Here is a 23,661-nt window from a genome sequence, read left to right on the forward strand (position 1 = left end):
CGGGCTCCCCGCAGGGAACTGCTTCTCCCTCTGCCTATGTCTCTGCCTCTCTCTCTGTCTCTCATGAATGAATAAATACAATCTTAAAAAAAAAGAAAAATCTACAAGCTTACAGAGAATTATGAAGTAAGCTACTATTGCCTGAATTATATAAATCATTTATTTAATCTGAATATCAGCTTACTTCCCAGCGTTTCTTTGCTGATCACCCTTTGTGGTTTTAAGTAACTAGTGAAAAAAAAAATCTCCAAATGGAGAAAAAGAAGAATGTAATGTCAGAAGGGATCTCACTGAAGTTTCCCTCGAAAAAATAGTGGCAGATATATCTTGAAGGTCTATCTGAAAGATTATTATCATGTCTCTGCACCACCTGGAGGCCAAACTATTTGACAGCATAAAGTCTGAACAAATAGAAATTTGTCCAGAAGTTATAAGAAGAGTTGTATTGAGATTTGAGACACATGAAAAAAAGCACTTCTAGTAGCTTCATTGAGCATATTTCATGAAATTAATTCTTTAGCATACTATTCCTTTTGCACTGTAAATACCCTGCTCAGTTGAATGTATTAAACCATCTCCTACTAAAGTGTCTGTAATCTCTCCAATTCACTTTTCCCTTGAAAAGAGAAGACAAATGATTTACAGAAGAAAGGAAAATGGGTCCAGAAAGATTAGGTCATGGAGATCAATTGTATCCCTTAAAATCTCGCTGGGAAATTAATTAACTTCTCCAAGGAAGTCTCTATAATCCGTATATTTAAGATTGCATCCTTCACCTTCTGCCTACATCCCTAATCTCATTCCTTAGCCTCATCTACCTTGTTCTGTAGCGTTCATCGCCTCATGAATGATTATAAAACTGATTATATATTTATTGCTCATTGTTTCTTCTAGTTAAAATGTAAGCTCTTTGAGGGCAGAGATCTTTATTTCCTTCACTGATATATTAAAAGTACTTAGAAAAGTGCCTGGGGCATAAAAGGTACGCAAATATTGATGGCAAACTACCACCTTTCCAGGGTGAGTTGGGGGGGGGGGGAGTAATTAAAGGGCCACTCAAAATTCCGAAATATTTCTAAGATAAATGTAAATAAGGAATCCTAAGTATTTTAAATAATTCATTAGAATTTAATGTGACATTTTTCAAAGAAGATGATTATTTCCTTCCATGTACTACTGTTTAATTTATATTTCAGCCTCCCTCCAGGGAGCATGTTGGGCTGATAATTTCAGGAAGTAAAGCTTAAACGATAAGGGAGCTTATTTTATTAAAGCAGAAAGGAAAGAAGGAATGCATTGACTCATGGTTAGGGGATTTCTAGGGAAATGGCCATTCTTCTATTTTATGCACAGGGATTGAGTACTCTCTACTTCACTCGTTTAACTATTGTTACGGTTTGGTGAGTGTTTCTGAGGAACTGAGTTTATTTTAAGAATTTATGTCACTTGATTTCTTCCAGTTAGAAGAGAGAGGATAGGGTATGGTGAGAACATAAGTTAATTTACACTTTATTATATATTTAATTAAAATGTATCTATATTTTATTAGAATGCCCTAAATTAGAAGCTTCAAAATTCTAATTGTTGACCAATGCTATTTTGTAAGAAAATGTTAGCGGCAAAATGAGAAAAAAAAAAATAGGCTATCTGTATCCTTCAAATCAGAAATCCCATTTCTAGGAACTTATTGTTTTTACATAGAAATACAATTATTACCTACAAAGATACTCATCACAGCACTGTTTATACTTGAAAAAAATAAAAGCAATCTAAATATCCACTAAAACCTTCAATATGTTTATAACAGTGCAATTTTATGCAAAGTATAGAAATGTATTTATTGACATGAAGAGATCCCCCTCAAATGCTAAAGTCAAAAAAGGAGGCTTTTAAGGCAATATAATCTGGTGTATGTCATACATACGAATATATTTAACCATGAACTACTTAAATATACTTGACTATAGTATTAGCAGTGGTTATCAAGGTAGTGGAGGATTCTTTAAATGTTTTCCCTTCCTATATTTTATATTTTTATACAATTAGAAATTAGAATGTGTGAGACACATAACAACATTTATCAAGAGATAAGTCAGTGTTTGTACATTATTTCTTCATAATTTGGGAATATTTCATTGACCTCTTGTATTAAAAAGACTTGAGGTCTGGAACATGTGTTCCCCTCATTTAATAGTTGTGTATGTTCACCAAAAGGGAGACTTCCACATCTGTATATATACAGCTCTTTAATTTTTTGAATATATAGACATGGGAAGCACTATGGCCCTTAGTAATTAATTCATATATATAATTAAATCATATATATTAGTCATTAGTAATTAATTCATATATATATATATATACACACACACACACACTCCTCAACAACTTAGAACATACTATGGCACACTGTATCTCTTATTATTGCTCTTGGTTTTAAAAAGTAGAGCTTTAATTCTCATGGGCTTTGTATGAGTTGTCCAAGTTCATTCAACCGATAAATTCTGGGCTCTGAAATTCAGATCTCTGTGCCTACCATAATCAGGCTTTTTTTTTTTTTAATGCACTGTTATGCATAACTGCAGGCAAAGTATGTTCTTAAGAACACAGGATATTTTTTTAAGAATATCTCATCCCACCTGGACCTATTACATACCACCATTTGGAGTTTTTCCCTTGAGCAGACACTGGTATTCCAGCCATGGACAGCAGCTGTGATACACAGCTTCAGAGAGAGAGAAAGGGATCATGACCTGCCTTGGCAGCATTTCATAAGTAGCTATTCCAGCTACTGTGTTCCAAGTTCACCTGATGACAGTGGCTAGTTTGTCTTGCATTCTCCTGGCACCCTACGGGGATTTAGATGAATTGGACTGAGTCAGATTGATTTCTAAGCTCCATGTATTTTTGTGAATTTAACATTGGAAAAGATCTCTGCAAACTTGTCAGTTTTTTTCTACAACTGGCAATATTTTGAATAATAGATTTCTCCTTTGGACACTTGTTTGAGAGAAATAATCCAAATCCTATCAAAATTAATATATTTATATGATCATGACAACTATTAAAAATGGTAACTATAATTTCCTTTTATGAATACTGTAAATATTTTGACCTACTGTATTTAATAAGCTAATGATATATTAGGAGGTTTAATCAGTCCACTTGGAAACTCAAACGTAATATGTTTAAAACATAACCATTTTTTTTAAGTAGGCTCCATGCTGGGTGTGAAGCCCAATGCAGGGCCTGAACTCACGACCCTGAGATCAAGACCTGAGCTGAACCCAAGAGTTGGCCACTTACCTAACTGAGTCACCCAGATGCTCCTAAAACATAACCCTTGATCTAACCCACCCCCCAACCTCTACCCCCCTGCTTCAGTCCACTTCCAACAGCCTCTCCTAGTTCAGCCATTGGTGACAACATCCTTCCAGTTTCTAAGGCCAAAACCTCAGTGCCAACTCTGTGTCCTCTCCTTCTCTGACATCCTGTATTCAATCTATCAGCAAATCATGTTGAATTTGCCTGCAGAATATATTCCTTTTGGACCAGTTCTCTCTCGGAATCAAGTTACCAGGCTTCCTCACCTGAGAGTTGATGGTAGCCTCCTAACTGGTCTCTTTGCTCTGCCCGAGATCAGCCTTAATGCAACAGCAGGATTGATTCCTTTAACCCAAGTCAGTTCCTCTCTCGCTGCTCATATCACAAAGGCCAAAGCTATCCATCTCTTTCAAGTAAATGCCACAGTCATCCTAAAGTCCACCCGACCCTTGTTACCACTCTTACCCATTCCTTTACGGCTACGCTGCCCCCTCTCTGTTCCGCTCTGACTTCTGCTGGTCCCCCAGGGCCCCAGGCCTCTCCTGCCTAGCCCTCTTCCCCACACTGCTCATGGCTCACTCCCAGAGCTTCTTTTAGATTCTATTCAATGCCCATATCTCAGGGAGGCTTCCTGGCTTTTGTACTCAAGCTCTCTACCTCACTACCTGTCTTTATTTTTCTTCAAACTACTTACCATTATATGTTACTTATTAGTTTTATTCCCGATCTATCTCCCCTCCTAGAACGTGTATGTTGGAAGAGGTCAAGTATTTTTGTTTATCTTGCTAAAGGCTCCATCCCTAATGCCCGGAACAATGACTGGCACGTATAGGGACTCAACCAATGTTTGCTGATTATTTGTTAAACCCAAAGTTATTTCTTGATTATATTTAATATCAGGCATTGCATTGGGCATTAGAGTACTCTATAAATGGCAGTCTTGCTAAAATATGCTTAAACATATCATTTTAACTTGAAGAGGGGAAAGTGAAATGATTTAAATCTCCTTAATCATTAGACTTTTAGGCACATGGCATTGATTTAAACAAACATCCCATTTCAGGTGTAAAACCATTGTTTATACAGTAGTTTTAACCATACTAGCTATTCTTTTATTTCAGCATTTTCCCCCTGTTTCTTGTTTTTTTGTTTTCCAGAAAAGAGGCACAGTTAGATGAAGAAGGACAATTTCTTGTCAGAATAATATATGATGATTCCAAAACTTATGATTTGGTGGCTGCTGCAAGCAAAGTCCTCAGTAAGTTGAATGTGACTTTCCTTCTTTGGCTAAGTTACACAGAGAAGCCCAGAGGAATAATAAACCAAGATCCCATTGTATCCTTATGCAGGGTGCACGCTGCACGATGGTGGAGGGAAGGCTCAGGCTGTCCTGAGGCCTAGTTTTCCTTTACAAGCTCTTTAGAGAGTGGAGAGGCTCTCAGCATTCCTTCACAGAAAACCATGTGTCAGGGTGGGAAAAAATTGTTGACACTTAATGTGATGATAACTTCAGTTGTGATGTCCAATACGGTAATTATGAAAGTGTAGTGTGCAGAAACTATTGTTTTTGAATCTCTCTTGCAATCACGAATTCTGTTAACTATTGGTGAAAGGAACAAGAAATGGAGGTCTACATTAGGGAAAGCTCGTGCAAAGTAGGCAGGGTTCAAAACCAGCTTCATGGAAAAAAAAGTTGTTCTCAAAGTTAATCTCATGTGCTTAATTTGCAGCTAGGCTACAGTTTGGGTAGAACAGAAAGCAGCTTTTTAGCTTTGCCAAGTATAATTAGATGAGTAAATATCTATTATAGAATACAAGGATCACAAAGAAAGAATGGTAAATTGTTAATAATAAAAATATTTAGCCTCATTAGTAATCAAAACTGAAACAAATATGAATTTTTTTCATAGAAATGTACGAATTTTTAAAAGCTAAATGTCTAGTGTTGTCAAAAGTAGAGTTAAAGAGGAAATCACAGATATTGTTAATCTGATGCTAAATAAAGACAACATTGTAGAGAATAATTTTGCTTCATTAGTCAAAGTCTCTTAAAAAATGTACAAAACCTTTAGGAATTTTTCTTAAAAGAATTATTAGATCTACTTAGGTTAAGATTTCTGAATATATATATTTTGATTTATGTATATTTTTATCTCAAGATTACTTGTACTATCAAAAATTGGAAAAGTCTACATTTTTGAGAGGAGTGGATTGGTTAAATAAATTATTGTGTCCCTATGTTAATGAGGTTATTAAAATTGATATTACAGAAAACATGTAAAGATTTTAGGAAATATTAATAATTGAACAGTAAGTAAAAAGCATGATATTGGGGTACACGTTATATGTAACCAACTTGTTAAATATGCATATTTACATGGAGAAAACCATTTTTCATGAAAATATGGTCATGTGCATTCTTGATGATTTTTTCTGTGTTTTTCAGAAAAAGTAAGTTAGTACATTAAATACAGGTGTCAAAATTAGTTAAGTAGTTTGCTGTGAAAGCTGAGAAACTGATTGTTTTGCATATAAGTACCAGTCTATGCTGCTGACATGTCACTGTGTTGTCTTCACAGATTTCCCTATGAATTTTTCTTGTGGATCTATGTCCACTTGCACAAAAGTTGGGGATATTTTAATTTTTTAAATTATGCACCTATTTTCATTCTTCCCATTAACAATATTCTAGCTATAATATGTTCTGTTGTTGTTCTCTCAAATCTATAAATAGATCTCAATGCTGGGGAAATCCTCCAAATGTTCGGGAAGATGTTTTTTGTCTTTTGCCAAGAGTCTGGTTATGATACAATCTTGCGTGTCCTGGGATCTAATGTCAGAGAATTTCTACAGGTAAGCAATTTGAAGTTCTGTAGTTAAAAATTCTGAATTAGTAATTCTTAAACGGAGGCTCTAGAATACTTTTGCACAGCCAGCTAGATGACAGTGTCTTGCTACTGAAATGAAATCACAGTGACTTTTACTTTCTTTTTCTTTTTTACAGTGACTTTTTCTAATTCACATAAAATAACGGTTATAGGGTGGTCTCGAATACATTTTAACATTTTTTGTTTCTTTTTTTTTTTCCCTTAACTTTTGGTTGCCCACCTTGAACATCCAAGTTGGAAATTAACATCCTCTGAACATCTCAACATGGCCTATTGTGATGTTTAACTGCCCCCCTTTTAGGGATCCCTGGGTGGCGCAGCGGTTTGGCGCCTGCCTTTGGCCCAGGGCGCGATCCTGGAGACCCGGGATCGAATCCCACATCGGGCTCCGGTGCATGGAGCCTGCTTCTCCCTCTGCCTGTGTCTCTGCCTCTCTCTCTCTGTGACTATCATGAATAAATAAATAAAATCTTTAAAAAAAAAAAAAAAAAAAAAAAAAAAAAAACTGCCCCCCTTTTAATGGTTTATATGTGCTAATAGTGGTGGGTTTATGTCTTAGCTATATAAGGTGGTCCTATTTTCTCTTTTAAGGTATTCCTAGTTTGTATAGTGTAATTAAATGATATGTCAGTATTGAGATTCTACTGGGCTCAAAGTTGGGGGAAAGCACCATGGCTTTCAGGTGCTCTGCCACCAAAACAAATTCGAGAAGCATCACTCCCAGTTCCATATTAATTAAGCTGCTGTACAAAAGGAAACCGGAGAGCCCTCCCAAAGATATTTTCAGGTGAAGTGAAAGAAATAAGGCCCCCAAACACCCTTGTCTTCTATTCTTGTCTAAATTACCTTAAAAGTTTTTTACTAGTAAATTACACATTCGATGAGAGACTATTTTTGGATTGACTGCCCTATTTTAAGCACAGGCATTTGTAAGACCCTCTTCTTGAAATGTGTGAAGGTTGAAAAATTATGTGGCTGTTTGTAAAGGACATTTCTAAACTGGCTGCTTAAAGCGGCCAGATCTTGCTGGTAAATGATGTCAGCGCAATACTAGCTGAACCCAAGCCCAGTTTTGAGGGAATGTAAACTACTTTCAATCCAGCTGCATTATTGATTTAACAGCCAAAATAAGAACTATAGTGTTTAATCAAAATGTCTGTTGTTTACATAGTGACATTTTTCTTATAAACTTAAAACAGCATTAAATCAAGATGGAAACTGGTCTGCAATGCCCTGCCGTGGGTTTATAGAACTACTGGTGTCAAAAAAAAAAAAAAAAAAAAAGCTGTCAATTCCCAATGAAGGAGCTGCCAGGCGATTTTTAAATTAAGCTTTAACAGGCTGTATTTAAATGAGTTATTTTAAATGGATTAAAGTTTGATATTTGAAGTTTATTGGGATTTTGGATTTTTGAATACATACTCCATTTTTTAATACTTTTATTAACTTGCATTATTTTATGGGCAAAGTTGCGATTTGAAGTCCCTCTGTATTAATTTTAACTTTTATTCTCAATGGCCACGTCTACATAACAAAACAACCATCCAAATGTTTTTACAAAAATTTTTGTCAATCTTTACTCATTATTTCCCTTTGCTAAATTTGTAATGGCACAGGAAGAGAGCAAGCGGCCTCCCCGTGTTTCTCTACGTTCCTGAGCCCCATCCTCAATAGGATAGCCACTAGCCCCCTTGGCTACTAAGTATTTGAAATTCGATGTGCTATGGGTAAAATACACAACAGATTTCAAAAGCAGTAGAAGAAGAATACAAATAACTGATATTTTATATTAATTACTTGTTGAGATGGTAATATTTTTGATATATTGAGTTCTATAAAAATGTATCATGAACATTAATTTCACCTGTTTCCTTTTTTCGGTTTTAACCATCACTACTAGAAAATTTAGCATTACTTATGTGGCTAGCGTTTGTGGCTTGCTCTAGTGGCTTTTATTGCCTTTTGTTTCCATTGGGCAGCATTACTTTAAGTAGCTCTAAGTCCTTTTTCCTCAAAGTCAATACGCAACTTTAGTTAATATATCTTTAAATTACATATGATTTTATTTTTCTTTCAGTGTGAACAATGAAGAAACTAGTAAGTTAGAATTTTGTGAAGTTTTCACCAATATTATTATTTTTTATCCAATTCCTTTTTGTCCTGTTTTTCAAATTGCATGTCTTACCAGCAAATTGAATGGATTAAAATACCGTAGGCATTTATCTTATGATTAGGCTATTTACATAGACATTAAAAGAATATTTTTTTCTGTATAAGTGATTATAAAATAAAGCGACTGATTTTCATAAACTGTCTTTTTTTTAAAGATTTTATTTATTTATTCATGAGAGACACACACAGAGAGAGGCAGAGACATAGGCAGAGGGAGAAGCAGGCTCCCTGTGGGGAACCCAATGCAGGACTCGATCCCAGGACCCTGGGATCCCGCCCTGAACCAAGACAGACACTCAACCACTGGGCCTCCCAAGTACCCCATAAATTGTCTTAAGATCCTCATTCCCATATAAAAATTTACATTTTTCATTATATAAATAAAACATTATTTTTCGTAGACTTTAATCCTTCATTAAGGAGTAAGGTAAGCTGGGTCTTATTTTAAAGAGAATTTAAAAACTTTTCTTTTTCATTCTGATTTCAAACAAGCATCAATCCTTAGAGTCTATTTCCTAAATTTTGAGAATTCTATCACTTTTCTTTATTTTCTCTATACTTTTGTGGGAGCTATCATTCTCTAGAGATTGGATGGTTTCCCAGCCTCCCTTCAAGACTCTTCCAATCTTTTCTCCATTCTATAACCCTACTGTTTTTTTTCTGAAAGTTCAAATATATCTCATTAGACATTTTCTTGCTTAAACCCTTTTAATGATTCCCAATTCCTCACTGGAAAAAGTAGAAAGTAATTAAAATTAGTGAAACTACTTACATCCCCTATCCATCCTTATTCTTCCTCTACCAAAGTCTGACCAAAGAGAACTTCTTTTACAGTCTTTATTATCCTGCTCTCTCTATCCTCTGAACTTTTGCACCTGTTCTTCCCTTTATCTAGAACACTGTTACTGCTGCTTTCCAGCTAAATAAATCCTATTTATCCTGTTGGTCAAATTACTCCTTCCAGGAGGACATCACTCCCCTCTCCAATCTCTGCCCTTTCTGAGTCAGAGAAATTGGCATTTCTCAGTTTTTCACAGTACACTCTATTTCCCCAGCCCTCATATTTCTCACACTGTACTATCATTTCCTGTTTATTGGGCTGGAATGTAAACTTCATGGAACCAGAGACCATGTGTAATCTCTTAATGATGGTATCTCCACAGATACATATATGGGAATGAATAAATACCATTTTTGAGGACTGAAGAATGAAGATTTGTTGTTTGTACAAAAGTAAAAAGCAAATACACCAACAGCTCAAGATTAATTCTTTTATTAAAGATAACACTTATTTTATTTTCATGTTATTATTCTTTTGATGAAACTATATAACTTTATTTAGAGATGAATTACAGTTTGAAATGTATAATAATAGGCAATTTCCACCTAGAAATTTCCATCTAATGTGGACATGGCAAATTACTATTTATTAATGAATATACAAGTTACATTATTTGTATCTAGAAACTTTCAAAATGATCATTCTAATATCTCCATTTGGAATTTCCAGGCAACAATAAAGTAGCTACTGGAATTATAACATGGGAAATCATTTGATTATGCCTTAGGCTGGGCAGCTCTGACCACTTACCATGCTTCCAAGGAGAAATTCCTTGGAAGTTGTCTTTCTTCAGCCTCTCAGTTGGATACATCATTAAGAATGGCTCAGGGGGCGCCTCAGTGGCTCAGTTGGTTAAGCATCCAACTCTTGATTTTGGCTCAGGTCATAAGATCGAGCCCTGTGTTGGGCTCCATTTGGGACATGAAGCCCTCTTAGGATTCTCTCTCTCTCTCTCCTTCTGCCCTCCACCTCGCATACTTGTGCTCTGTTTCTCTTTCTCAAATGAATGAATGAATGATGAATGAATTAATAAATAAATAAATACATACAAGAATGGCTTTCTATTAAACATACATTTTTGCTTTTCTTGAAATAATTTCCAAAAGTTCTGAATACCAGGCACAGCCTATAATAGACAATCTATAGAGAATCTTTGAATGTTAGAATTAACTAATTCTGAATTATATGTTGTATATATATGTGGCTAGTATAATAATATGTATATATTATATTTTTGGCCCAGGATATTTTATTGATTTAGTAATATTTTTATTTTATATATATATATATACACACACACACACACTTAATTTGGCCCACGTGATTTTATTGAGATAATATTCCTGTTCCATTTTTAGAAATCTAGTATTCAAGGACACACTGAATAGAAGTTATCTGTAGTTTAGTTTCAGAAAAATATTTCTCATGTAAAGTTTTTCATTTCCCTGGATCAGTCAATGTAAACAATTTAATGACCTAAATTTAACAATTTGAACAGTTTAAATAATGGACAATTCCCCTTTAAGAGGCTTTGCCACTAATATTAAATTCAAGGCCCTGCTTATCCAAACTCTCTTGTACTTCCAAATTCAATTTAAAAAGTTTCACATTATGCTTATTTTTAATCTACCTCGACTTTAACAAAAAATAGCTAAAAATACTAAATAGATTAAGTATTAATAAAGTATGGGAAACATTTTTAGAGGAAACTTCTTAGAAACATTGTGCTTCTAAACATTACATAGTTTGGGATTGTTTTTCTTAAATCTCCTGTGAAACCATCAATTTGTAGACTGCTGATGAAAGTAGATAAACCTTGGGGTGCCTGGGTGGCTCAGTCAGTTAAGCGTCCAACTCTTGATTTCAGCTCAGGTCTCAATCTCACAGTCATGACATCAAGCCCCGAGTGGGTCTCTGTGCTGGGCATGGAGCCTGCTTCAGATTCTCTCTCTCCCTCTCCCTCTCCCTGTGGTCCTCCCAGCTTCCTCCACTCTTGCTTTCTTAAAAAAAAAAAAAAAATATATATATATATATATGTGTGTGTGTGTGTGTGTGTGTGTATATATATATAATATTAAACCTTGGAATTAAACCTTTAGTTAGGTTTGTAATGGAATATGATTTATCAAAAAGAGATGAAGAAAAAAACAGGACATTTTTAGTTTTGAATTTTGTATATTTTACTTGCATATATCATCTTACAGATAAGACCATGTTTCAGCAAGAATTTTTCTTCTATTCTGTCATTTTCTTAATTGTAAATTTAGGAATAAAATGTAGGGTTTCATGCTGTCACTGTAGTAAATTTCTTTTTTTTATTTTATTTTTATTTTTTTATTTTTTATGTAAATTTCTATTTGAAGCTTCTAGTGTATAGATTAAAACACTGCAGAAAACGTATAGGATTTGAAAGCTTCATTTAAAAAAAAAGAAAAAAACCTAGTTAGTAAGGAATGGCCAACTTGACAGTACTTCCACCTTAATCCATGATCATCTTACTTCCATTGTCCTGTTTGCATTATTGCCAATTTTATCTTCCAAAAATCATTGCATTAGTATCTCCTATGCTGCTCTGCATTGTGACATTGCCTTCTCTTGAATCTGCGTTGGCTTTTGTGATTATCTGCATAATAGAACAGGTGGAAGGAACATTTAGAACAGGTGGAAGGAACATAATAGAACAGGTGGAAGGAACATTTCCCATGTTATAATTCCAGTAGCTACTTTAATACTTACTTTGATACTTCCCTGGCTTGATCATAGTAAGTCTTCAAGTCTCCACCTGAGTATCTTGGAATAGTTGCCTTTGGGATGCTCCCTGCAGGAGCCCAGCATCATGAAGTGAGAAGCCCAAGCCACATGGAGAGGTCCTGTGTAAGCTTTCAGACAGCAGCGCTAGCTGAACTCCCATTGAAGGGCCAACTACTACCGGCCTTTTGGGTGACCTGTCCTGGGAAAACAGCCCGGTAGAGCATTATGATGACACCGTCCCCAGCTTCGTCTACTCCAACCCAAGAATTTCCTGAGTCCAGAAAATTCACAGAATCACAAAAGATAATAATATCTTACTGTTATAAGCCAATAAGTCTGGGGCACTTTGATATGCAGTAACACATAATTGGGACAGCACTCTGTATTGTTTTCCTCTTCATTTTTTATGTCTATGTTAGTGTGTCCACGTACACTTATATACGTATTTATGGATGAGTCAGGAGCTTTGGGCAGATCAGGTTTGATAAGAATGATATGTAGCCTCGAGGAATGAAACCCAAGTCAATCTACAGTGGAGCTACCAATTCATTCTCAGGGGTGTGATATTCCTTTACATTGTATATTCTCTACCTCTCAATAATTTATAGTGGTAAAGTGAAAATTAAATAAGCATGGGAAGCTACCAGGTTGAATAATGACAACTAAGTGAGCAATGCACAATCTTAGAGGTTAGTTAGAATTTAAGTGATGAGCCTGCTTAAATATGCGTAGGAATCTCAGTTGGATATCAAGCAAATATTCTGTTATCTTTTTTCCTTTTTTTCTTTTTCTGTTATCTTTTGCTTGGAAACACTGGTTCCTTCCACTAACCTTGATATGGTGGTGATTTCACTCCTTCATTCAGTTCTCATACATGAATGTCCCTCTACCAGCACCTCTGTGCAAACCTCAGTGGGATTTTCTTCAAATTCAGGTTGACCCGAGGTTTTGGCCTTTAAAGCACAGCAGTGATTTGGCCAGCCCACCAGGAGCACTCTGGGATTGATGACAGATCTAAAATTCTTAAATGTTTGTGCAAAGTGTTATTTTGGGAAATATGAAGATTTTCCTGAACAGCTGTGAAATTCTGATACTTCTCTAAATTATTTATAATATTTCTTAGACAAAAATGCACCATTCATTTTATTTTTAACTTTTGAACTTCAAAAGGAAAACTTTTTCTCAACATCCAAAATGCCAGTTTCGGGCAGCCCCGGTGGCTCAGCGGTTTAGCGCCGCCTTCAGCCCAGAGCCTGATCCTGGAGACCCAGGATCGAGTCCCACGTCGGGCTCCCTGCATGGCGCCTGCTTCTCCCTCTGCCTGTGTCTCTGCCTCTCTCTCTCTCTCTCTCTCTCATGAATAAATAAATAAAATCTTAAAAAAAAACAAAATGCCAGTTTCTATAACCTGCAATTTTAAAATTGACAAGTAAAGACTTATAAGGGAAGATGAGTATTTTAGAATTGTAAGATTGTTTTCTGCTTGGGTAAATGATATATATGTTAACAATTTTACAAAATATTGTCAGTTGCAGTATATAAATTTTTTAGACATGCATTTAAAAGCAGTATAGTAGGTAAAATATTTTACTCAGGTAATGCTATGACTTTTTGCCTCTTTTTTCTTTAATTAAAATATTTTTCTTGAGAAGATGGTGTTGATAATTATATTGTAGTTTTAACAATATTAAGTGAAATAATTTTAGTGACACCAATACAATTTCTTTTGAAATAAGATATTTATATTTTTTCTTCCTAAAAAGATTCTCTTTTCAGTTGAAAGGCTATTTCCTACAAAGTAGCTCCAAGAATAAGAGGCAGGAGTATCATTAAAGCATTAACCTTACTTGTTCTGATCTCATGCTATTCATACCTCAACCTTGGTGCTTCCCGTTATATGGGTTTTCCACCTTTATTTAATCCTAGTTGTTTAAAAGTTTTTATCCTCAAATTCTAAAATGACTTACTTCTTACAAAACTTGACAAAATATGTTTCAGATTGCATGCTGCTTGTAAACAAATGCCGGTGTTGGCCGTATTTTTCAGAAGTATAAGAAATAAAAGGAAAGGAAATGCTTTATCTCATCCTCCTTCCTAATAAAAGAGAGGTTTGAAATGACTGATTTTTTAAAAATATTTTATTTATTCATGAGAGATGGAGAGAGAGAGAGAGAGAGAGAGAGAGAGGCAGAAACAGAGGGAGAAGTAGGCTCCCCACAGGGCATGGAGCCCGCCCGATGCAGGACTTGGTCCCAGAACCCTGGGATCACAACCTGAGCCAAGGGCAGATGCTTTGCCACTTAGTTACCCAGGTGCCCTGAAATGACTAATTTTTTAAGATTTCTTCTCAGTCTAAACTTCAGTAATGTTCTCCAGTAACACAGGCAACTCCCTTCTCCCCATTCAGTAAGATAAGGGTCCTTGGAGACCAAAAAAATCTCTCTTAAAACTTTCAAGTCAAGGACTCCACCCATGTAACATGTGCATCATTTAGAGATTTTTTTCATCAGATGCTGAGAAAGCAGGGGAATGAGGTAGTTAATTCCTGGAAACTCTGCCTCTATAATTATGTGTGAACTTATTTTTACTGTGCATATTACAGAGACAACTTGCATTTAGTTTGAACCATTCCAAGATCCTTGAAAATAGGGAACTTCAAAGTTTCTCAAAGGAATAATAAATTCTCATTTGTTTCCTGAATCTGTGGATTGTACTAAATCCAGAACTCCAGCACAGTTTCCCAGGATGCCAGCACTAATTTTTCTTCTGCAAATAATAAATGCTAGGTGACAAGATGCATTGGAGTTATGGATAGCAGGATTCCTGAGTAGAAAAAGTGTATTCATTTCACTTGTAGAAAAAGCAGTAAAATGATATCAGAACATAAGAAGTGAAATGAAAACCTGACTACCCTTTTTGGCATCTTCAGAGAAAATAGATGAATGGACCTGCTATCTATCCCTTTCTTGTATTCTAACTTTATAAAGCTAAGAAGAATGAAGTCAAAGCATATTTAAGGTTTGCTTTATTGTTTGCTGGGAATCTACTGTGCTGAAATATATATGTTTACATTTTTTATGTCTCTTTTATGTATGTATACTTCTTTGTAAACTGGCCATTCGGGTCTTTTTTTGTATATCTATTCCCATGGTATATTTAGAAATAAAACAGAATACCAGTTTTAATATGAAATTCTTATTCTCCAGGTACATTGCCACACGCATGTGGATGAATAATTAGCTTTATGTCGATCATATTATAAAAGGTGGACCGAGTTTTCTTCCCTTGGCTTTTTGAGAATCTTTTTTTATGGTCTTCCAGGTTGCTGCAAACAAGCACAGTCTAACAATGAAGAAGCACACTTTTAGCAATATAAATGTGCTCAAATGAAATCAACTTAATTTTTAATCATGAAGTCTATTTCTAATAATAGATAAGTTGTGGACATCACTTTAATTTTAGGAGAATAAAACCAAGTAAGAAAAGCTGTAACTAAAGAAATCCCAAGAGTATTTTGTATGTTAGATGCTCTCTACAGAAAATCAATATTACATTAAGTGGTGTTAAATCTTTTATGCCAGGAAAGCACTTTACTTGTCCTTTTAATTAATTCAAATTCAATAAAACAGTAAGCCCCTGGAGAGTTGGTTACCACAAAAACTTAAAAGACAAACATTCTGAGTTGGTGTGTTTTGGTATCCCACTTGCTTTGCAGTGATCAATTTAAGCAGTATTTTTGTTATCAATTGTAATACCTCATATCATTATTTTTATTTAAATTAAAATGGGTCCCCATGTAAGGTACCGTGTCTACCTTTGTGTGACTCATGGCAAAGTGGTCTTGGGCTATCCTGGCCAATCTCTGGCCTACATTAGCATCAATGATGCTGCTAATGTAAATGTTACCAGTTACTACTGCCTCATGCCATCTGTGTAGCTACATATAGAAATGTGCTAATGGCACAATATGATTCGAGATGAAAATAGGTGGAAATGGAAGTGATGTTGGCATATTGATTTATGATATATTTGAACATTTTGTAGAGGAAAAGTGGGAAGAAATTAAGATACGTATTTCAAGTTATGGTTAGACTCAATTTCTTTTTTTCTTTGAAATCAGCCACAGCCTAGTACCTGGGACTACCTACATTAGGACGTTTCCTAAATACTGCAACAAGCTCAATTCTTACTTGTGAGAAATGGAAATAAGTATTAAAACTTTTTTCGTGATTTTTCTCACCAGATTTTTCTATCATTTTTTTTTTTTTCCAACACCAGTAGTTGTACAAGGGATCTGGACGGGTTATAAAGGAACAGTCTTCATGTCTTCCCTTTCCAGGGAAGAATTTACATGAGGAAAACTTATAGGAAGAACTTCCTACCCCTGAACCAAGTACAATAGTTTTAGGTCTTCATTTCATTGGCTGTCTGCCATATTGGATTCCTTTTATGTGGCAATAGCAACCTCTAGAGGCAATTAGGATGAATTGAAATTTTTGTTAAGAGCTGGCCTGATGGGATTATAACAGGTGTAATTTTCAGGAAGAAAACAAAAATCACTAGGCATGAAGGCAATTAACAAAGAAACCAGATTCACCCAATTAAGAAGACTGTTGAAACATTTATTTGAGTCATAAGTCAACCTTTCATGACCTAGTTTCAGGGCTTCTTTTCACTTTGAAGCCTTTGAACCCTATTCTTTCAGTCTGAGTTATTGGCTCCCATATTTATTCATCAAAAGTCACTCTACACATTTGTTTGTGGTATGAACTATGAGCTATTTAAAGTCAAGTTTCATGTCATGCAGATTTGTGTCGGATCCTCTACCCTGTCCCCGGCCTGTACCACAGACAGCTCATAATATGTATTGCATGTGACTTAGCTATAGAATAAATGAATCATTGAATGGAGGGGACATAAAACTAAACCACAGTGCCATTGGTGCCCCGGTCGACCATTTCTTGAATTTGGGCATCCATGGAGTCACCTTGTACTCACTTCCTAATACCTTACTGGATACTTCTGTTTCCCTAAATTGGCTTCTTTGAGACATTTGGAACCAGAGCCATAGTTCAGTTTTGGCCTATATCCAGCATCTTCTTTTTTTGATGCATTCTTTTATGCTATTGCATTCTGAAACCATTTTATCCATTTGTTTTTAGTGATAATCACCAGTTACTGATAGATTACTATTTGCTTGGCGTATTAGCTTTTATTGCTACCATAACAAATTACCACAAATGTAAGTGCCTTGAACAACACAGGTTTATTATCTCTCTCTCTTTTTTTTTTTTTTTAGATCAAAGTCCATTAAGGTCTTGCCAGACTATGATGAAGGTGCCAGCAAGACTACGTTCCTTTATGTAGTCTCTAGGGGATAATTGTTCCCATGCTCATTCAGGTGTTGACAGCTCAGTTCCATGCTGTTACAGGGCTCAGGACAATGTCATGTTTTAAATCAAAGTCGGCTTAATTCTAAAGCTACTTCACTCTTCATTCATATATCGTGCTATGCCGTGTGTATCCTACGCATATGTGTAACACACACCCGCTAACACATTATGAGCTATTATTTGAAAAACCATGTTGACCAAATGAAACACATCGTTTGCACCATTTCTCCTGGTCATCTTTATACAAATAAGTTTTGTGTATTAGTGAGTAATGCAGGATGCTGGGAAGTTTGGTATGTTCTACGTTAATGACAAAACTACAAGTACAGAAAGTATTTATTGGTAAATTTATTAGTTTTCCAAGATTTGGTTCCAAAAGATAATTATTTCACATGTCAGCTGTGAAGCTGTATCTTGATTGGCGGCTACTAATAAATATGAAACAATCCTGCTACTTTAATTTATAAAAAGGTTTTCAGTCCTAAAACATTACCTCACAAAATAATATGCTTATGTTTTCGTATGTTTATCACTGATACAATGTTTTGAATTAATAATTGTTAGGACTGTAAACAGTAACAGTCCTAACAATTTATATAGGGTAAATTGTGATCACTTTAGGCATTCATATTTTTCTAACATAACATGCATATATACCTTCTCCAAACTCCTATAAATATGCATATCTTTGCTTTAGCCCATAATTATGTTTTTCTTGCTTCAGTCATTCTTTTTACAACCCGCTTGTTTATTTATCCTTCTTTAAAATATATTAACTGTTAATAGCCTCAGATTATTTTTCTTTTTTTCTTTTTTAAAATTTTTTTATTGGAGTTCAATTTGCCAGCATAAATCATAACACCAGAGCTCATCCCATCAAGTGCCCCCCTCAGGCCCATCACCCGGTCAACGCAACCACCCACTCTCTTTTTTCTTTTTATATTTTTAAAATATTTTTTCTTAATTATACTACTTTAGCTTTAAGTTCTCTATGGTCCTTACCTTCAGTTGTCTTGGTGCACAAGGGAAGATTGTGCTATGTGAGTCCTCACTCAGTCATTCTGCCAACTAACCACAGATTTGAGCCCTGCTTCCCTACCTTGTTTTCTCAATGTTAGCTGCCATTGTGGAAGCATCGTTTATTCATCCCATCTCCCCTTTATTGCAGAACCTTGATGCTCTACATGATCACCTTGCTACCATCTACCCAGGCATGCGTGCTCCTTCGTTTAGGTGCACGGATGCAGAAAAGGGCAAAGGACTCATTCTGCACTACTACTCCGAGAGAGAGGGACTTCAGGATATTGTCATCGGAATCATCAAAACTGTTGCTCAACAAATACATGGCACCGAAATAGACATGAAGGTAATGGCTGGTGATGGAGACCCTTCTGAACACATCAGATATATAGAATATTAAACATGATACTCTGTGAATTTACCTTTAATTATCACTCCTAGTGGACCTCATCAGAGGTATACTTGAACCAAAACAGTGCTGCACGAGCAATATTCTATATTTGACCGTGGAAGTCATTATACAGGATATTTTGTCCTTGTGACAGCAGATAATCTCTTTCCATAAGGTCACATGAAATCTAGTTTGCATCTCCTGTGAGCACACAAGAACTGGGGAGCAAAAGGATATGTAACTGGCTAGGTTGTAGCCTCCAGAATACAAAAAACCTCATTATGTGGGTAGTCAGATTCTAAGATAATATAAACTTAGATATTGTTTTGCTGTTCATTATTTCTTTGTAGATTTTTTTTTTGCCTGTCCCCGAAATATAGTTGGAATCTCTCACTTTGTGACCTAAATGTTTTGCTTTTTTTTTTTTTAATTAGATTACTAGGTGAAAGAAACCAGGTTTTATACTTTAAAAGTTGTGTTGCTCTTGATAACACTTGCTCTTAGCTCTGAGTGATATCAGAGTACTCTTACGACAGCCAGGCAATAAAGAGAACCATCGTTTTACTCTTTGTAACCCACGTAGTCTCTCCTGTTCAGCTGTTTGTTGTGCGCTCAGCATGTTCGGCCTCAAGAGCCATTTTTCAGCGGCCCTGAGTCTGAGAAAATTAGTGAGAGGGATATCTTATTTCAGCTTTTTTTCTTTGTGCATATTTCTTAGGCATCAAAGTTATGTTCTAGCACATATGGAAAGCCCAAACTTTGGGGCACCTGGGTGGCTCAGTGGTTCAGCGTCTGTATTCGCTCAAGTCATGATCCCGGGGTCCTGGGATCGAGTCCTGCATTGGGTTCCCCACAAGGAGCCTGCTTCTCCCTCTGCCTATGTCTCTGCCTCTCTCTGTGTGTCTCTCATGAATAAATAAATAAACTCTTAAGAAAAACAAAGGAAAGCCCAAACTTTAAGTACAGCATTATGGCAAATAAAAATTGTAACATTTAAATTGATTATATTGGGAAAGCGTCCCATATATTTGATCTAGTAATGTCATGTTAGGTTTTGTGGTTTTCTTTCTTTTCAGGAGTTGATGTCAATACTTTCTGTGGCACTTGTTGGTGATTCCCAGGTGCAACCTTAGTTTTTCCACAACTACAAAGTGGGATTCTATGTAACTTGACATTATCAAATCCAGAGACATTTTAAAGTTAAATTAAAACCTTCGGTAAAGAATCAAAATGTATCAATGATTAAGAATCTCACTGGAATTTAATAGTCAAACTATTTTATGCCTTTCATTTCTGATCTTTGATCATGACACCAAACTAACACTACATCTATACTAAGTGAGCCTTTATGAGGGGCTATCTGCACACTGTGTCTATCTACTCTTGGTTTTATTTTTTTATTTAGGCAAGTTGAGCAAGAGACAAATACATAGACACTTTAGGAAACAAACTCAAATTAGGGCATACTTAGATACTGCAGTTGCTATGGTTATTAAAGTATTTGTCATGGAAGGTTGACAGCCATTAGCAGACTCTATATAAAATTCAAGTTTTTGCTTAATTACATGGTTTACTTTATACAATATTTAAGTTGCCTTGTGGTCTCTATTTATTCAAGTACTCCATTACGAATTCTGAAATATTTTCATTTTTAGTTATGTTTTATATATTTAATTCTTGTCAAAGATACTGTTTTAATTTCCTTAAGTATTCTTAAGTTGGATCTGTAAGTTTAACAGGTCCAGAGCTACCAGACGATTTAACTACTTAAGGAATATTATACCATGTAAAGAAGTAATATACCAAGAAGAGATTAAAAATATGATCAGAGAGCAGTTCATTTTGACATTTTAATCAAAGCAAAAGAGCAGAATTGAGGAATTAAATAGTAAATTGAAGTTGCATATAATTCAGTTCCTATAGCTAAAATCAGAGCAGAACATCAAAATTAGGCTTGAATTTTAAGGTTGACCTTATTTTGTTGATGAAACTTTAGAGAAATCAGCCTTAGTGGGGCACAATGTTTAAATCATAAATAAGAATACTACTATTTAGCCAGTGTAGTAGATTAGTATGACACTGATGGTAGTAATACCCTAATTCCATCAGGAAACCGTTTTTGAAAGAATATATACAATAGCATCCGTGTTAACTGTGATTTGTTCCGCAGTCTCAAAGTGTGCTGCAGTGAACTCCTGAACAAACAAAAAAAGTGAGAAAGAGCAATATTCTGCTTTCATTTAGCTTTAACTGAGGAACTATTGCCCCAACTACTTCCATTTGGATTTGGCCACAGTTGAGATATAGTACTTCCCTTTCTAAGAGGATGTGTTGCTTGTAGTTTCTTGAACTCAAAAGAAAAAACATCTTTTCTATATCTTAGTAATGTATTTGCCTATGAATAATATTTTAGAAATGTTTTACTTATATGTATATAATAAATATTTATTTGTATTATTCTATATTTATTATATATATTATTTAGAGTATTTTAGAAATGTAGTTATTTCTTTAAATTATAGAGCTTTACCCAGTATTATGATAACTTCCTTAGATGAGTTCCTAGATTTTTAATTAAACCAGAGTATATATAACTTTTTAAAGGTTACTTGTATATTATCAATCTAATAACCTAACAATCAGCAAGTTTAATCAAGATCCCCTCACACTAGTGGTATTTGAGATGACTCTTTTTCTGTGTTTTACCCAATTTGGTATTTTTTAAAATTGCCATTTGATGGATAAAAATGACAGTGCATGTATTTTTTTTAAGATTTTATTTATTTGTTTGTTTAGGGGGGGACGCAGAAGGCGAAGAAGAGAGCCTCTCAAGCAGACTCCTCGCTGAGCTTGGAGCCCAACATAAGGCTTGATTTCATGACCCAGAGATGATTACTTGAGCCTAAATCAGGAGTCAGGCACTTAAACCAATTGAGCCATCTAGGCAGCCTGATATTGAATGTATTTTAAAATATATGTCTCTATTATTTCATTTCCCTCTGTTTGTGAATATCATTTTTTATCATATTAAATAAAGCCACTTTGTATGCTTTATAGGTCACTCACTGCACAAGTGTACCTGGCTGAGTAGGCTAAGCCTACCCGGACAAGAGGGTACTTTTCTAATTCTACCCAAGAGGCCATCTGGGCTACTAAGGGACTGATACTAGGTTTGCAATTTTATTATAAATAATTATTCAGTCTTCAAATTGCATAAGACAATGTCCAAGGCATGCATAGTATTTGCATATATTCCTATTTTTAAATTAACTCTCTAAACGCAATTCTCATACCCAGTTTCTTAGGTATTTAGATATCTTAACCAAACTGAAATGCAAACAATCAACACCATCTCCCCTTTTGAAATCCAGGTTATTCAGCAAAGAAATGAAGAATGTGATCATACTCAATTTCTAATTGAGGAAAAAGAGTCAAAAGAAGAAGATTTTTATGAAGATCTTGATAGATTTGAAGAAAATGGTACCCAGGAATCACGCATCAGCCCATATACCTTCTGCAAAGCTTTTCCTTTTCACATAATATTTGACCGGGACCTAGTGGTTACTCAGTGTGGCAACGCCATATACAGAGTGCTTCCCCAGGTAAAATGACCTCGCACTTTCTTGAGGCCTGAAACTAAAGGCCATGGGGGGATATTGTTACCAAAAAAATGGCCATTTATTCATTCAACACATTGACTGTGTATTAGGTAATGTGCATCATATATATCACATGAATTCTTCAAAAGTGAGTTACATGTATTTGAACATACTACAACTTTCCCTAGGACGGCTGGCTATTTATTTATTTGTTTTTGTTTGTTTGTTTGTTTGTTTGTTTTAGTCACTTACAGGATGGAAAACTAAGTGGGAATGCTGTTTGTTTTTTTTTAAATGAAAACATGGGTGATTTTCTAGTAATAAGCATCTTTCACTTATTCATTCATTCATTCATTCATTCATTCATTCATTCATTATATGCTGATTGGAATAGCTTCCAAAGTCAGCCATAGACATTTTCAGGGAAAAGAAGGGAATTTTACAAACGCTAAAGAGGTAAATGATAGATTCTCAGGGGGTTGAGCAGACAAAGCATCAAAGGACAACATTTGGGCTGATGATGAGAATCTACATTTGACTTGCATTATCCAAACCCATTTGGAAAATCCTTTCTACTTCTCCCCTTGCCTACTAACTTTTGAACTAGTACTCAACACATTTTGAGATACTTTCCACTTGTAGTTAAAGAGACTTATTCATTGAGCATTTGCCCGGATGGGCTCTGTTGTAAACCTCTACATCCAGAAGCAGGGTAGGGTACAGCGTGCCTCCTCTGCTGGCTCTGCCTCTCTCTCATTGTATGACCATGAGCACATTACTTCATCTTTCTTGGCCTATTTTCCCTGTATTTCAGTGTGAGCATACAGAGTGCATAAAGAATATTCAGTCCAGTGTCTAAGCAATTATTAACTATTACCTGTTATTATTATTAGTCGTCTCTTAACAAACTATGAGTGTTTGCTGGTGGTTTTGCTATTTAAATCTCATTTTAAGCCACAGGCATTTGAGATACCTCATACTACATTTTTAAAAGATCAATTTCTGGGGATCCCTGGGTGGCTTGGCGGTTTGGCACCTGCCTTTGGCCCCAGGCACGGTCCTGGAGTCCTGGGATCGAGTCCCGCATCGGGCTCCCTGCATGGAGCCTCTTTCTCCCTCTGCCTGTGTCTCTGCCATTCTCTGTCTCTCTCTCTCTCTCCTCTCTCTCTCTCTCTCTATCATGAATAAATAAATAAATCTTTTTAAAAAAGGATCAATTTCTATTCTTTCTTCTTTGAAAATGCTTCCCTTACTTACATTAGCTTATACTTGAATGTGTGAA

The 23,661-nt window shown here is 35.4% G+C and overlaps 1 protein-coding gene across 1 annotated transcript in view; it reads left to right on the forward strand.

Annotated features, from left to right (window-relative positions):
* GUCY1B1 (guanylate cyclase 1 soluble subunit beta 1) overlaps positions 1 to 23,661 on the forward strand; it is a 47,517-nt gene that overhangs the window by 12,122 nt on the left and 11,734 nt on the right. Inside the window, exons 3-6 of the mRNA XM_025438980.3 lie at positions 4,482 to 4,582; positions 6,059 to 6,177; positions 18,538 to 18,735; positions 22,152 to 22,382. Of these exons, the coding sequence (XP_025294765.1) occupies positions 4,482 to 4,582; positions 6,059 to 6,177; positions 18,538 to 18,735; positions 22,152 to 22,382 (649 nt within the window). The remainder of the gene's footprint in view (positions 1 to 4,481; positions 4,583 to 6,058; positions 6,178 to 18,537; positions 18,736 to 22,151; positions 22,383 to 23,661) is intronic.

This window comes from Canis lupus, chromosome 15 (assembly GCF_003254725.2).
Source record: "Canis lupus dingo isolate Sandy chromosome 15, ASM325472v2, whole genome shotgun sequence".
In the NCBI taxonomy this organism is placed as follows: Eukaryota; Metazoa; Chordata; class Mammalia; order Carnivora; family Canidae; genus Canis; species Canis lupus.